Source organism: Ovis canadensis, chromosome 25 (genome assembly GCF_042477335.2).
Source record: "Ovis canadensis isolate MfBH-ARS-UI-01 breed Bighorn chromosome 25, ARS-UI_OviCan_v2, whole genome shotgun sequence".
NCBI classification, from domain to species: Eukaryota; Metazoa; Chordata; class Mammalia; order Artiodactyla; family Bovidae; genus Ovis; species Ovis canadensis.
This window is the reverse complement of record NC_091269.1, coordinates 43,741,498-43,755,240: the sequence shown is the minus strand read 5'-3', so window position 1 is coordinate 43,755,240 and position 13,743 is coordinate 43,741,498. Positions and strand designations below refer to the sequence as shown.

Here is a 13,743-nt window from a genome sequence, read left to right as displayed (position 1 = left end):
TGACTTGCCTAAGGCCCTTCCTTCCCTGAGCCTCCTGCTTCCTCAGTGGAGACACAAACCCTCGATCACTTAAATTCAAGAGTTTTGAGGCCCCTGCTGATGTGTGTGGAAAGCATGTATGAACCAAGTCCAGACCCTGTATACACTGTGGTGAAGCCCTACTTGGGTAGTCACCTGGTGGGGAGTGGGTCCTCCCTTCCCCCTCCTTCTTACCTTCCGGCCGTGGTAGCCCTGGATGCCTGGGTCTCCCTGAGGGGAACCAAGATAAGGCCATTAGAGGGGTTTTCTTGCTGCACGCCCTCCTCCATGTTACCATCCCTCTTCTTTCCAATGACTCCAAATCCTTTGACCTCCACCTCCAGCCAACCTTAGAACAGTAGCAGGGACTGTTTGACTTTTTAGAACAAGTCCTTGTCTTGCAGAGGCTGAGGAAGGAGGGAAGGGTCGACTCGGCAGGGGCACAGCACCCCTGAGGGTCAGTTCTGGTTCCACCACGGGCTCTCTGTGGCACCTGGACAAGTCACTTCCCCCGGGACTCCAGCTGCTGCACTTGTGAAAAGGCTGGCTGGACCAGTGCTTTGAAACTTCTCTTTCCTAGAGCCACAGGGGCTCCAGCTTCAAAGGGAGACTCGACACTGGGCTTCCAGCTAAGGTTTCGAAGGGAACTGGATGGCCCCTAAGGTCCTTTCCAGTTCTGGCCCCTTAGGAGCCACTGTTTTACTGGGATGTTGTGACCATGTCCTGGGCACCTGAGTTCCCAACTCAGACCACAATCTGTTTGGAAAGCAGGGCTGCATCTTCCATACCAGCTACAGCACTTGCTTGGCCTGAGCCCACGAAAGTGCAATCCTTGTGGAAGTCAATCAATTCCCTCTCAGCCCCTTACTCAGTACCTGTCAGCGCGCCACCCTCTACCCACCAGGGAACTTTCCCACCCACTCGATGCATCACCCAGAAGGACCCTCACCTTCGGTCCAGGAGGCCCAGGTAAGCCCTGCAGAAGCAAGAAGAAAGGTGAGTGGAGATGGATTCCACTGGCAAATGGTGAGGGCTAAACGTGTTAAGATGGTGCAGTTGGTAAAGAATCTGCCTGCCAGCGCAGGAGATGTAAGAGACACGAGTTCGATCCCTGGGTCAGGAAGATACCCTGGAGTAGGAAATGGCAACCATTCAAATATTCTTGCCTGGGAAATCCCATGGACTGAGGAATCTGGTAGCTACAGTCCACGGGGTTGCAAAGAGTTGGGCATGACTGAGCACGGACGCACACAAACACATTCACAGTGGAGGCTGCAACGGGTTCTGGATGCGCTAGAGAATAGATCAAGAGGGTCCTCAAAGGGCATCTGAAACCTGCTCAGGGCAAGTGGGGACAACAGGCTCCTGTCCCTCTTTGGAGCCACATGGGAGCCTCGGGCATCTCTGCTGTGCTGAACTGCTGTAAAATAGGTCAATGGCATCATGTGAAATTGATAGTGTGTTTGGTCCAGGTCCCCACCCACCCACCTCCTAACTAGAGCCGCTCCCTGGAAAGCCGACCTTGCCCAGCAGAGCTTGGGTTTTGCCTTCAGCCCTGCCAGCTTGCAGGGGAGCCCTCTGTCTCCATTCCCCACCCCTGGGGCGCTGTGACCACAGGAGCCAGCTTGGGGGAAGTGGTGTGAGCCCTGCAGGAGCCCGAGGGAGAGGAAAGGGAAGGCAGGCTCCAGCGTGGTCTTGGGCGTGGGTCTGGATGGCAAACACTGGCTGGAGAAAACCATGATGCCTGAGTCTGGCCTGTTTCAGTTGGTTTCAAAACATGAGTTCTGGTTTTTTTCTTCATAAACAACCTAACAAAGAAAACTGCCTGGCTTGGTTTCAGTGATCGGGAGCCCAGTGTGTTCGGGTGAGGGCCGTCAGGAAAGAAGTGGATTTTGAACACTTTTTAAAATTTTGGTTTATTTTCTTGGCTTGGTTTGTTTGGTTCAATTCTCCAAATTCTGCTTCCTTTTAGGTTTTCTGCTTTTCCATCCATCAATCCATGGAAGTGAGACTAACTTCCCTCCCCAGGGTTCTGGGGAGAATTCATGGAAATATTTAAAATCCGTTATGGGGATCAAGCTGAGCAGGAGAGCTGGCTCTCCCAGAAAGGTAGGTTTTCACTCTGGCTATGCTGCCTTCTGGTCAAGCTGGCTGCCCTGGTTGGCCAGAGCTGTCAGCCAGCCTAGGGGGACTCTATACGAAACCTTAGCCTTGGAAGCCGGGGTAGCCGAGGGCCCAGGTGTGAAGCCAAGTGACCTGGAATGTGGCCATACTCATCGTGGGCTACTTGACAGGGGCACCCCTAACTCAGTAATTCCACTTTTGGGAATCTATTGCCATGAAAGCTTTGGAGATGTGCATACGCATTTATGTTTAAGGATGTATATTACAGAAGGGAACCCATTAACTACACTGTAAAGAGACCCAGCAGTCCTAAAATCTGTATCATGGGAGACTCCTGATGTAAGAAAGGGCATGGTGTATGAGATTAAGGGAAAAGAGTAACAGGATACAAAGTGTTATGTTATTCAAAACATCACCAACCTGAAAAACGTTTATGTGCAGAGAAGTCTAAGGAGAAAAATGGAAAGGGCTTTCCCCAGCGTTAATGATGGGGAACCCTGGGTATGGGAAAGCAGACAGTTTAAAATTTTTTCTTCATCTATGTTCCAAATTTTTCACAATGGATATATGATGCTTTTGTCATACGAAAGAAAAACACTTAAAAAAAAATCCACGTGGGAAAAACATTATCAAACAGACTGTGTCCTTAATCCCTCTGCCTCTAATAACTGCTGACATTGGTCTTAGCTCTGGGTAGAGATGCATTTTCTCTAAAGAAGAAGTCCAGGGTTTTCTGAGTTACTCTGCCCTGGTGCTTTCTTGCATGAAAGGGCTGAGAAAGAGTTGGGGCTTGGCTAGAGCTTGCAAGCAGATGACCCGGTGGACACTGGGACTGACCTATTGCCTGAGTGTGGTCTTGCCCAGAGGGGTGTCTGTTGGCTCCCCTGGGCCCCTCCTGGCAGTGGTCCAATCCACAGGCTTGAGGCAGGGGCCTCTTGCCCAACCGGGTGTGTAACTTGGTTGGAAAGTGGCCTGGGAGCGGGAAATCCACACACACCAGCAAAGGCATGTCTGTTAGGGATGCTAGGCCATCAGATGCCCCCTTGCTACCTCCTTTAGGACACATCGTCCCAACTCGAGTTTTCCTAAGCCCAGCGGGCAGGGGACATCAGCGTGGTCCCGGGAACTTTCTCTCCAAGCTCCTCTCTCCTGAGACTGGGAGAGGCAGGCCTGCTCATGGTTTCCCCCCGGGAGGCAGTGGCTGAAGTGGAACACATGGTCCCATTATGTGTTTTCAGAACCAGAGAGCAACCGGTGAGCGTGACGGGGATGGGCAGCTCCCTCAGGGATGGGGCCAGCCATGCTCCGCAGCCTTGCCAATGTGTTTCTGCGCTTTCAGTGGGGGCCCAGAGTCCCATTGGTTACCCAGTTCCCAAACTTCCAGAGAACTCAGGGGATGAATCTTGAAGGAGAGGAGCTGGTGGAGCGCAGGAGGGGTACTTACCGGTGGCCCCATGGGCCCTGGCAGTCCTGGGTGCCCCAGAGGTCCACTTGGTCCGGGAGGGCCTGGTGGCCCTGGTGGGCCTTGGATGCCAGCCTGGCCCTGTTCACCCTGAGGTTGGTGGAAACAAGTGTCAGAGAGGGAGCCCTGGGCTGCGGAACCATCCCACCCCAGTGCCATGCACACGGTGAGGCCCCGCCGTGGGCTCTGGGGGAGGCGGCTGTGACGTGATGTGACGGTGCGGTGGTGATGCATGCAGAGGCCGGTGGCAGTGAGGAGGAGGCCAAGACACTAGGCCTCCAGAGGAGAGGCTTCCAGACAGATCTGCTGCGTGAGCTGTTGGTCCCCAGGGCACAGCCCTGCTGCAGTGGCAGAGGCGGAGGAGCGGGTGAGTGCCCCCCGGCCCAGCCGAAGTCCTGTCCCCAGGTCAGTCAGATGACCAGGGTCCAGCCGAGGTGGCCGGCGGCCTGGGCCTGCCTTGACCTCTCCCTGCGTGTGGCGGGCCCGCCTCCTCCGCGCCCTGGCCTCCCAGCCTTCAAATGAGAACAGCTGCTCCTTGTTTCTTGTCACATTTTGCCGTCTGTGATTATCTGGCCCAGAGGATCAACTGAGTCCTTAGGTCAGAGGCCACAGAATTTTGTTTAGCTCACCAAACAATTGGGCAATAGATTTTATGTAAAATATATATATATATACCTTGGTAGCTTCTGCTGAAAAAAAATGGAGCCTGGGCCAGCTAGACCCACACTGCTCGGGGGCCGCCATCAGCTGGGCTCTCTGGGTCCCTCAGGCCCCACCCTTCCAAACCATTCTGTGTGCAGCCAGCTTTGTCATTTGCGTGATCTGTGCCTGACCTCAGAGGACAGTTGAGTTTGCAACCCTTTGTTTGGTTGAGTTTTGAAGGTGTAAAGTGCTTCGTGCCTTTCTGGAGTCACTATTATTATTCTTTTTCCTTATCCTGAAGCCTTTGTCACCCCACTCCATGCAGGTGCCCAGGGTGGACCCAGAGCCCAGGGAGGTAGGGGTGGGATCGTGTTCCCTCGGGAGGAGGAGAGAGCCTGGTCCACGTGACCCAGCTCTCGGGGCTGGGGGCCAGCCCGTGTCATCCTCAATCTATGCAGACCAGCGTCGTTAGGTTGCTTTCTCCACGACCTCTCTGGGGAGGTTCTGGGTTCAGCTCTTGCTGAGGGGTCCAGCCCTGCAGACAGACTCAAGTAGAACAGTCTGGCCGGTGTGAGTGCTCCAGGCCGGGATGCAGGAGATCCAGGTGGCCAGACTCCAGGCCAGCCCACCCTTCTCAGTGTGATCTCAGTAATCCTTTCTAACACTGTACATAGAAAAGGGGCCTGATGATGCTTGCTGCAAACCCCATATCATAAGTAGGAGTGCACAACCTCAGAATGGGAACTCAGATTTTAGCAGCATCTGCTTGAACCGTCTCTCCAATGGGATATGCTAGGACAGAGGCCACCAGCAGTGCCACTCTTGGCCTGAGCTACATCCTGCCACACCCTCTAAGAATCCACTTAAGGGCTTGAGAGTCGATGGTGGAGAAGGCAGGTGCAGAGATGGGTCACAAGTCCCATTTTACAGAAGAGAAAACGGAGGCTCAGAGAAGTTGGGCACCCTGACCAAGGTCACATGGAGAATTTGGGGGGAACTGGAATCAAAACCCAGAACTCTAGACTTTTCTATTCAGTCCAAATAAGCCCCCAGCAAAAACTGTTCACCATCCAAATTTCTGCACTTTGGCAATGACCTTCAACGCCATCTGCTAAATACATCATTTTTTTCAACTAATGTTAAACCCAATGTTTAAGCATCTTACAGAGCCTGTGAAATCAATATTGGTTTATTGATTGGAAATGGACAAGCCTTTTTGTGTCCCACGGTGGCCAACAGAATAAAAACCTTATTCTCAAGGCCGAATCTGTAGCAGGAAAGACAGGGGTTCCCTAGTCTGTCTCTACTTTAGAAATCAGGTCAGGGCATCACAGAAAGCTCTGGTGTATCCTCCTCCTGTTCTTGAAAAGGGAGGCAGTAACATGCCTCAGCCCCTCTCAGTTTCTTCATCTGTGAGGTGGCGATGAGGATGCCAGTTCCACTGCATGGTGGCCCGTGTGGGATTACATGGGATAATCTGTGTAGAATTCTTACAACAGAGCTCGGAGCCCAGCAAGGGCTCAATGCATCACAGTCAGTGCAACTAGGGCCAGGAGGTGGGTGATGGGGGCCGAGGCAGATGGCCACTCTGAGAGTAAGGACTCAGCTCTCCTGAAATGGGGTCTGACATGGGTAGGGGTGGCTGAGAGTGGGGTGGGCCTGGTGCTTCTCTGAGCTGCCAGTGAGCCCCCTGAATAACCAGGCGTTGGGTAAGCACTTGGAGCACATGGAGGCTCTCGAGGATTCGGCTGGTGTAATGGGATATGGAGCCTTGGGTAGCACACGTGTCACGGGTCCCTCTGTATTTTTAGCCATTAATTGGAGTGATTTTTCAGCCTTGTTCAATCAGATGCCTGAACATTCAGGCCCCTGGGCTCCTGAGTCAGCCCAGATGTTGGCTCCAGGCCCTGCTGTCAGGCTTTCAGAGAGCGTCTCAGAGCCCTGCCTCTTCCAGCACTCCTGCGACCTTGGGGGTCACCTCTGACCCCCAGTGTGAGCAAGGCTAGGGGTGCGAGGGCAGCCATGGAATTCCTGGCCTGGCATCAAGCTGCAATGCCTCTGCCTGGATCCCTGGGTCTGTGCTCTCTTGCTCTTTGTTCTTTGTGATCTGGTCCTATCCCAGCCTCCTTGGCTTAGTAAGGCAGGAAGAAGGAAGCAGTTGCCCACAATGATTACACCTGTTGGTTGTGGGCTACATTTCCTCTGCGAATTCCCTTGCTTCTCAAACTCAGGTTACAAGTGATTGGATGCTAAGCAATCTGCATTTCTAAATATAAAGGGTATAGGTCCAACTGAGAGAGCCCTGGGTGTGGGGTCTGCAGACCCGACTGCCAGTTCCAGCTCTGCCTCTTGCTGTTTGTGCCACCTTGGGCACAGATTCAGCTCTCTGAGCCTCAGTGTAATTTCAGCGCTTAAACCCTGCCAGGAAGTATTCCCAGTGCTCTGCGTACACAAGAACCCTATACAGTAAGAACCACTATTGTTCTCATTTTATAGATGAGAAAACAGAGGCACAGAAAGGTTAAGTAACTTGCCCCAAATTGCATAACTAGTAAGAGCTGGAGAATGTGGGTGCTCTGCAGTTTACTGGCTGTGTGACCTCAGGTAACTTACTTAACGTCTCTGAGCCTGATTTGCTCATCTGTGAAACAAGGATGATCATGCCTAACTCATACAACCATTGTGAGAATGTAAACGAAAGCAGGCTGTAAAACGCATAGCCTGGTGACTGGCACACAGCGGCGGCTGTTTTGCTGGCTGCTGTGAGCAGTAACAGTGAGATAGTGGTTGAGGCTTCTGGGCCTGGGTGTTGTGCATCTATCTCCACGTGTACGGCATTTGCAGGTCCTTCTTTGTCTAGTTTAATGCAATGGGAGTGCAGTGAGATTCTGCTTTTGCCAACAGCCCTGGTGGCTCAGATGGTAAGGAATCTGCCCGTAATGCAGGAGACCCAGGTTTGACCCCTGGGTCAGGAAGATCCCCTGGAGAAGGGAATGGCCACCCATTCTAGTATTCTTGCCTGGGAAATCCCATGGGCAGAGGAGCCTGGTGGGCTATAGTCCATGAGGTCGCAAAGAGTCAGACATGACTGAGCAGCTTTCACTGTCGCAGCCTCAGCTGGTTCGTCAGGGCCCAGAGACTCGCCAGCCCCTGGGAAGCCCCGTGTGGCCTGGCCAAGGGAGGTGTCTACCTGGAAGGTCCGCCTTTTAATGACTGGGGGTGGAGCCAGCCGCACTGAATTGAGGAGAGGCAGCAGCTGAGGAGAAAGATGAGTTGGAAGGCCAGAGGGTAGAAGCCAAAGATCGCAGGTGTTCAGGAGGGTCGAAAGTCCACCAGGAAGGCAGGGTGGCCGAGAGGGAGGGAGGAGAGGAAGAGAGAAGAGAGATTAGCGGGCTTGAGGCACTGGAGGGAGGGCGTGGACGGGCCGCTCGAGGCTTGTGGGTGCAGCTCTGAGCTTGCCCTTGGAAGGCACCCCATCCCTGGGAGGAGGCAAGCCCTCGGGGTGTCGGCAGCAGCACTCCCCAGTGGGGAGGGGGCCCCCCGGCCAGGCCTGCCCTCCATGGCCAAGCCGGGCCGCAGAGCCCTCCTGACACACTGCCCAACGTTGCACTGCCAGGCCCTCGGGTCTCTGGTCGTGGACAGAGGCTGCAGGGCTAGGGGAACAGACTCTGAGGCTCTGACTTGGGAGCCGCAGGATCAGCCTAAATTGGTACTTGAAGCCAGGCTGGTGGGCGGCCACCCCTGGGTTCTTTTTTCGGCTGGGCGAGAAGGGCTGGTGTCAGCGAATCTGGGGAAGATGGTCAAGGGCAGAGGCGAGCCCGGCTCCCGGGGGCTGAGCGGGAGGAGGGTGTGGCCAGTGGGAGCACCAGCTCAGAGCTACTGAGGCCTCAGCCGGGGGCTTGGAGCATCGAGGCTGGACAAAGGCGTCGCTGGCATGTTCAACCACTTTTTGGGGGGCTGGGGCGAGGAGAGGCAATCACGTTAGCTAACGCAATTTTCATTTCTGGAAATTCTGGCTGCTTCCAGTCTTTCTATCCAGTGGAGTTGAGCACCCCACAGCTTTAGGAAGAGGTTAGAACCCATGTGAAAACAGAGGGCATATAATCCACCTCTTGTTTCTGAAAGCACTGTAGCTCACACAAGGTGGCTGGGAGGAGCATTAAGAAGCAAGGGCTGCTTGGGCTGAGGACGCACCCAGCCAGAAACCTGGGAGCCCAGTCATGGCCTTTCTGGGTCATTGCCACCTTCATGGGTAGCTGCTTCGTGAGGAGCCCCAGCCTTCCCACTGGGGCCTGGGGATGTGCAACGTTGGGCTCTGTGTCCATGGAGCCTCTCACCAGAGGGGCCCAGAGACCTTTCAGAACCTACAAACCTTCAGAGTAATTATCTGGTTGGAGCGCAGAGCTGCTAGAGAGCCACTTAGGTGCTCCTGGGGTAGGGTAAGGGGTAGGGGTTAGGGGAAGACAGGGCAACGGGGAGAGTGAGTGCCAGGCTCAGATACCAGCTCCCGCTCCCAGGGCACCCCAGACACCCACTGTCCACCCGGGCTCCCCCTCTTTCCCTGGGGATGCTGCAGGCTGGCACAGAGGCCCAGACCACCTGGATCACGTATCTCGTGGGCTGGGAGAACTGCTACCCACCTCAGGCCTGCAGACCCTTCAGAAAGGCAACAGCCTCCCTACCCGAGAAACACCCTGCTTTCCTACCCACTTCCAGATGAATGGAAGGCGCCAGTTGCCTTGCCCTGCCCATCAGCTGGATCCCCAACTCCACTCTCACCCAGCCTGACTTGTTACCCACCCTGGCGCAATCATAACCCTGGGTTTCTCTGCAGCCTGTGGCCAAGTGCTGGAGCCTTCCATTCCTGCTGGCTCCCTCTTCCTGGGTTGGGCTCAAGGGCAGAATCCCTCCCTTCTCCCTGCCCCATGCTTACAGCTAATGACACACTGTCAAAGCGGCTACAGTTGTGTTGTCTTTGCTGCTGGGGGATGCTGTCTTTTTTCGGGTAACATAACAATCCTGTGAGCCCATCGTTTCAAATAAACACAGCTGACCTTCTATTATTGTATCGGGATCAGGCTGGCCGGAACACCAGGGCCCCTGACTCCCTGGAGCACATGCCGCCGACAGGCTGGCTCTGCCTGCACTGCCGCCGGCCTGCCTGCGCCCCCTGCTCAGCCTTGGCCTCACCCCTACCCCAGCCACTCACATTCAAGGCTGCACCCTGCCCCCGGCCTCTCTCTGGCCTGGGAACCAGAGGTCAGCACCTAGCAAGGCCCTCCCGGGGCCTTTTGGAGCCAGGTTGGTTGACTCCGAGTCTGGCTAGTCTTTCTCTCCACTCTCTCAAGTGCCCTGCCTGGCAGGGGTGGATGGCCAGGGTGGCCACACTGTGTGTATTGGGGGGCACAAGGCAGACCGCAACAGGGGGATGGACACCTAAAGATGCCTGTCATCCCTGTCCCCACTGCCTGGGGCTGAGAGCGGCGAGGGCAATCCATAAAATGAGGGGTGTCCCAGCTCACTGGGGCTCTTGCACCTTCACTCCCCACTGCCCCTCCTCAGCCCCGTCCCCGAGAGAGGCTCTCAACGTTAGTGCACACATCTGAGGGCCCTCAACAGGACTACAGCAGGCTTTGGGCTCCGTATCCTGGTGTGCAGCAAGGGAATGGAGGAACTGGATCGGGGGTGGGGAAGAGCAGGACACTAGCCCTGAAAGCCCCACCCCACTTGGAGGGGCTGCCTTGACTCTTAGAGGCAAAACAAAGACTTCACTCTTGCACTGATAGTCAGCTTCCAACTATCTCCCAGCACGCAGGTCTGGGTCATCCAAAACAATGACTAACCCAAAAGTCCCTGTGATTTGGCCAGGGCAGGCAGACAACCGGGCAGCCGGCCAGACAGACAGACACACAGAAACGCCGGGTAGGGAGCCAGACCCAGACCCACACAAGTTGCACAGCCTTATGTTGAAGGCCACTTGCAGAGGAGCGCACAGCCAGGCACTTGGAGCTCCAGATACACGCATGCTGGCGGCTCCCAGGCCCATAGCTCTGCACAAACACACACACGCTGATCACCAGGCACAACCCTGGGGGCTGGCCATCGTCCTGCCCCCATCATGGTGCTGCTCTGTCTGCTGAGTGCAGAGGGTCTGTGTGCCCCCGGCCCCAAGCACTGTAGGGAAGAGGAGGCTAAGTTGGGGGCTGTGCCCCAGGGATGGATCAGTTTTTGGGGTTCACTTACCCGGTGTGGGTACTCGCCACACTGACCCTGGGGAAGAGAGGGAAGGAGGGGAGGTGTTAGACACTTGTTGGGAGGTGGACCCTGGGGGGCAACCTCAGGACCCGGGGACACACCACACACACGCACACACACCACCCGCCTCCGGGCTCTGTCTGATTCCCTCCCTCATGCCTGCTTGGCAGCGGGGAAGAAACCCCCAGGGCCTGCCTGCATGTGGCCCCACGGAGCCAAGGGCAGGACTCTGCCACCTTACATCATGGGCTGTAACAGTGGAGTCAGGGCTTGTGCTCCAGGCCTGGCTGGGAGTATCTTCCAGAAAGGTCCATCCTCTGCCTGGGCCCTAAACAGGAGTCCCTGGATGTGAATAGTGGACACCGAGGCAAGGGCCACGGAGCCCTCAGACATGCCTTCTTTGAGCTGAGGTGCCAGGTCCCTGCACCATTCATCTGGGGGCAAGCCCAGTAGAGCCCCCATCAGAAACTCAAGGAGACAGAGCACCTAGAAGGCTGGGAAGAGGGCCAAGCCAGGAGTTTACAAAACAGACCCCCTGAAATCTTAGAGGCTCATGGGAGGTGGTCAGGAAATACTATGGGGGTGGCAGGTGGAATGCGTAGAGAAAGAGGCTGAGAAGGGCCAGGCTCCAGGCTGTCCCCTTCCCTCAAGAAAAGACCCCCACTCAGGGCAGCCTCCCTTCTCTCTCATATACTGAGTGCCACAGTGGATTCCCTGCTTCTGTTGATAAAAACTGAAGTTTGAAAATAACCCTTTCTACCTGTTAAAAGACTGCTTCTTGAGATGAAAGTTCTAGAAAACCCCCATCGGCTTACCTTTTCTCCCTTTTGTCCTTGAGGTCCCTACAAAGAGATGGAAATCAGAGAGTCAGAAACCGAGGCTCAGGACTCAGGGTCTGAAGCCTCTCTGCTGGAAAGCCCTGGGGTGAGATACCAACCGGCTGTCCCCAGGGACCCGCCAGACCCTGAGGGACAGAAACACCCACAGGTGAGTGGAACAAAGAAGACATGCAGAACCAGTCATGCAGGCCTGCATGGGATCGTGCAAGAAACTTTTGGAAGGCCTGAGTCCCGAAGGCCAGGCTTAGCCACCCTTGTCTGGTCTTCCTGTGCCCGAGACAGTCCAGCTGTTGTGGCCCAGCATCTTCATCCAACAGCAGACATGACTAGGTGTGCCCTGCTCCCCGCACTTGACTATGATGAAGAGCAGGTATCATCTTTCATTTATCCCTGCACCTGCCAGCATCTTGTGGGCCGGCCACAGCGGAGGCTGCATGGACGAGCGGGACAGGGCTCTGCTACTGCCAGGCGCCCTGCACTCTCAGGCCATTTCCTCTCAGAACCAAAAGCACATTCTAACTCCTACCGTCCGCAGCCTCAGCATTAAACCCACTGAGCCAGAAGGGCTTCTGGGGACACGGGAGCTGGGGCAGTGTTCCAGACATCAGGAATTTTGGAGGAAATTTTGGCCAAAGAGATGAAGCAGGAATTTCTTCTCTGTGTTCTGGGTTCCTTAGAGGAACGTAAGGGCCTCAGAGCTCCCCTCCAGGGGTTCTGGTCAAAAGCTCGCAGGGCTGAGAAAGGAGTCTGGGTTCAGGGTGGACCCCAGTTCTCTGAGGGGGATGCAGCGTCCAGCTGGCTCTCTCAGGGGCCTGACCTGAGGCCAGGGCTGAGGAGGCCTCACGCTTGGCTGGTGTGGAGTGGAGAGGGAGATGGAAGGCGCCCCTTGTTTTGAGGACCCCCTTGGGGGCAGGCTTTGGGACATGCTGAGCTCACGCCCACGCTGGCCCGAGAGGAAGGGGCTGGCGTCGCTCCTTCTCCTAGACGAGGTGATGGAGACGAGGCCCTGTGGCTCAGTGAGCAGTGGCAGCACTGGGACCGTGAAGGTCCAGCTGCATCCACTCTGCTGCATGCTCTAAACTGAGTTGGAACCCCAGGGGGCAGGGCTTCCAAACTTGGCAGGAGTCACAGGCAGTGCCTCAACCCCTGGGGCTCTGAGGTCCCTTCCAGCCACCATCCTGAGGGCCTGTGAGGGCCCGTCTGCCAGGCCAGTCTCTGTAGGGCTTGGAGACCTCAGGATCCCCATGGACAGATTCATCTGGGTGGATGAAAGGCCTCCTTTTGTCCCTGACTTGCTAACTGGGCCAATTACCAAACTGGGAGATTCCCAGGAGGTTGTGGGAAGGGACAAGTGGTCTTTGGGACAAACCATGTGTCATCCCAGCCCATGCGGTTGACCAAGTGTTTAGTATCAAGTTCAACAGACTATGATGCATCTGGCAGGGGACTGAACTGCAGGGGACCAGGCCACCTTCCCTGGGGACAGAGAGAGGAGTATGATGAGAGAGGGAGGTCCAGGGACCCAGCAAAATTACCCGAAGGTTTGGGACTGCAGAGACATGGAGGATTGAGTCTGGACATCCCAAACGGTGGCCCATGGGACAATCACAGTCCCCGGGGATATTCTGCTGAACCCACACACTTTTATTTCAATTAAATGCCAATACTGAAGAGCATGGAGAGTACAACAAAAATCTGAGTTTCGAGTTTAAGTATTTCAAGGTCCAGCAACACCTGGCACCAACGAGCTCTTGAGGCTGCCCCTTTAGGACAGGTCGGGGTCAGGGCAGTGTGCCTCTGGTGGTGTTTCCTCTGGGCCAGGCATTGTTTGAAATGCTTGATGTGAATTAACTCCTCCCACCTTACAACAGCCCTGTGAGTGGTGGGACAAGACGTGAATTTGGAGTCCTGGTTCTCCTTTACACCACTGGGACCCTGATCCTGTCTACACCTTACATCAGGTTCTCGGGGCTACTGGGAGGTAGGTGGGGCAGAGGTGACCCCCTTTTGACAGGGGGGTTAAGCGGGGCCGGGGGGGGGGTAAGCCCCAGCCCTCAAGTTGGACGCCTGACAGATGGTAAACCATCCGGGAAGCAGGGAGAGTGGGAGACGGACAGCTGATAAGCAGGCCAAGGTGATGACACTAGATGGCATGTGGAATTAATAGCTTGGGGTCCCTGTGCCAAGCCAGACAGGAGCCTAATGGCTCTGTGGCCTGTTGGATTTTGATGGATGACCATGAGGCAGATGGGGGAATCTATCACACTGATGTGGGTTCATGGTGGAAGGGATGGCCTCCCCTCCCCCCTGCCCCTCACCCCCACTCAAATTTGTTCTGACTCCAGAACAGATGGGTAAGATTCATGGGTGGTTAACTGGGGTGGGACAGAGGGAGGGCAGGAG

The 13,743-nt window shown here is 55.4% G+C and overlaps 1 protein-coding gene across 18 annotated transcripts in view; it reads right to left on the bottom strand.

The window, feature by feature from the left end:
- Nucleotides 1-13,743, bottom strand: part of COL13A1 (collagen type XIII alpha 1 chain) — a 153,552-nt gene that overhangs the window by 51,212 nt on the left and 88,597 nt on the right. For 9 of the 18 annotated variants that reach the window (XM_069572480.1, XM_069572490.1, XM_069572487.1 and 6 more), the window contains 5 exons: nt 11,317-11,343; nt 10,490-10,516; nt 3,587-3,694; nt 968-994; nt 214-249 (listed from right to left, as the gene is read on the bottom strand). In XM_069572480.1, the coding sequence (XP_069428581.1) occupies nt 214-249; nt 968-994; nt 3,587-3,694; nt 10,490-10,516; nt 11,317-11,343 (225 nt within the window). Of the gene's footprint in view, nt 1-213; nt 250-967; nt 995-3,586; nt 3,695-7,436; nt 7,503-8,618; nt 8,676-10,489; nt 10,517-11,316; nt 11,344-13,743 lie in introns of all 18 variants that reach the window. The other 9 variants (XM_069572476.1, XM_069572479.1, XM_069572477.1 and 6 more) reach the window with 2 other exon arrangements.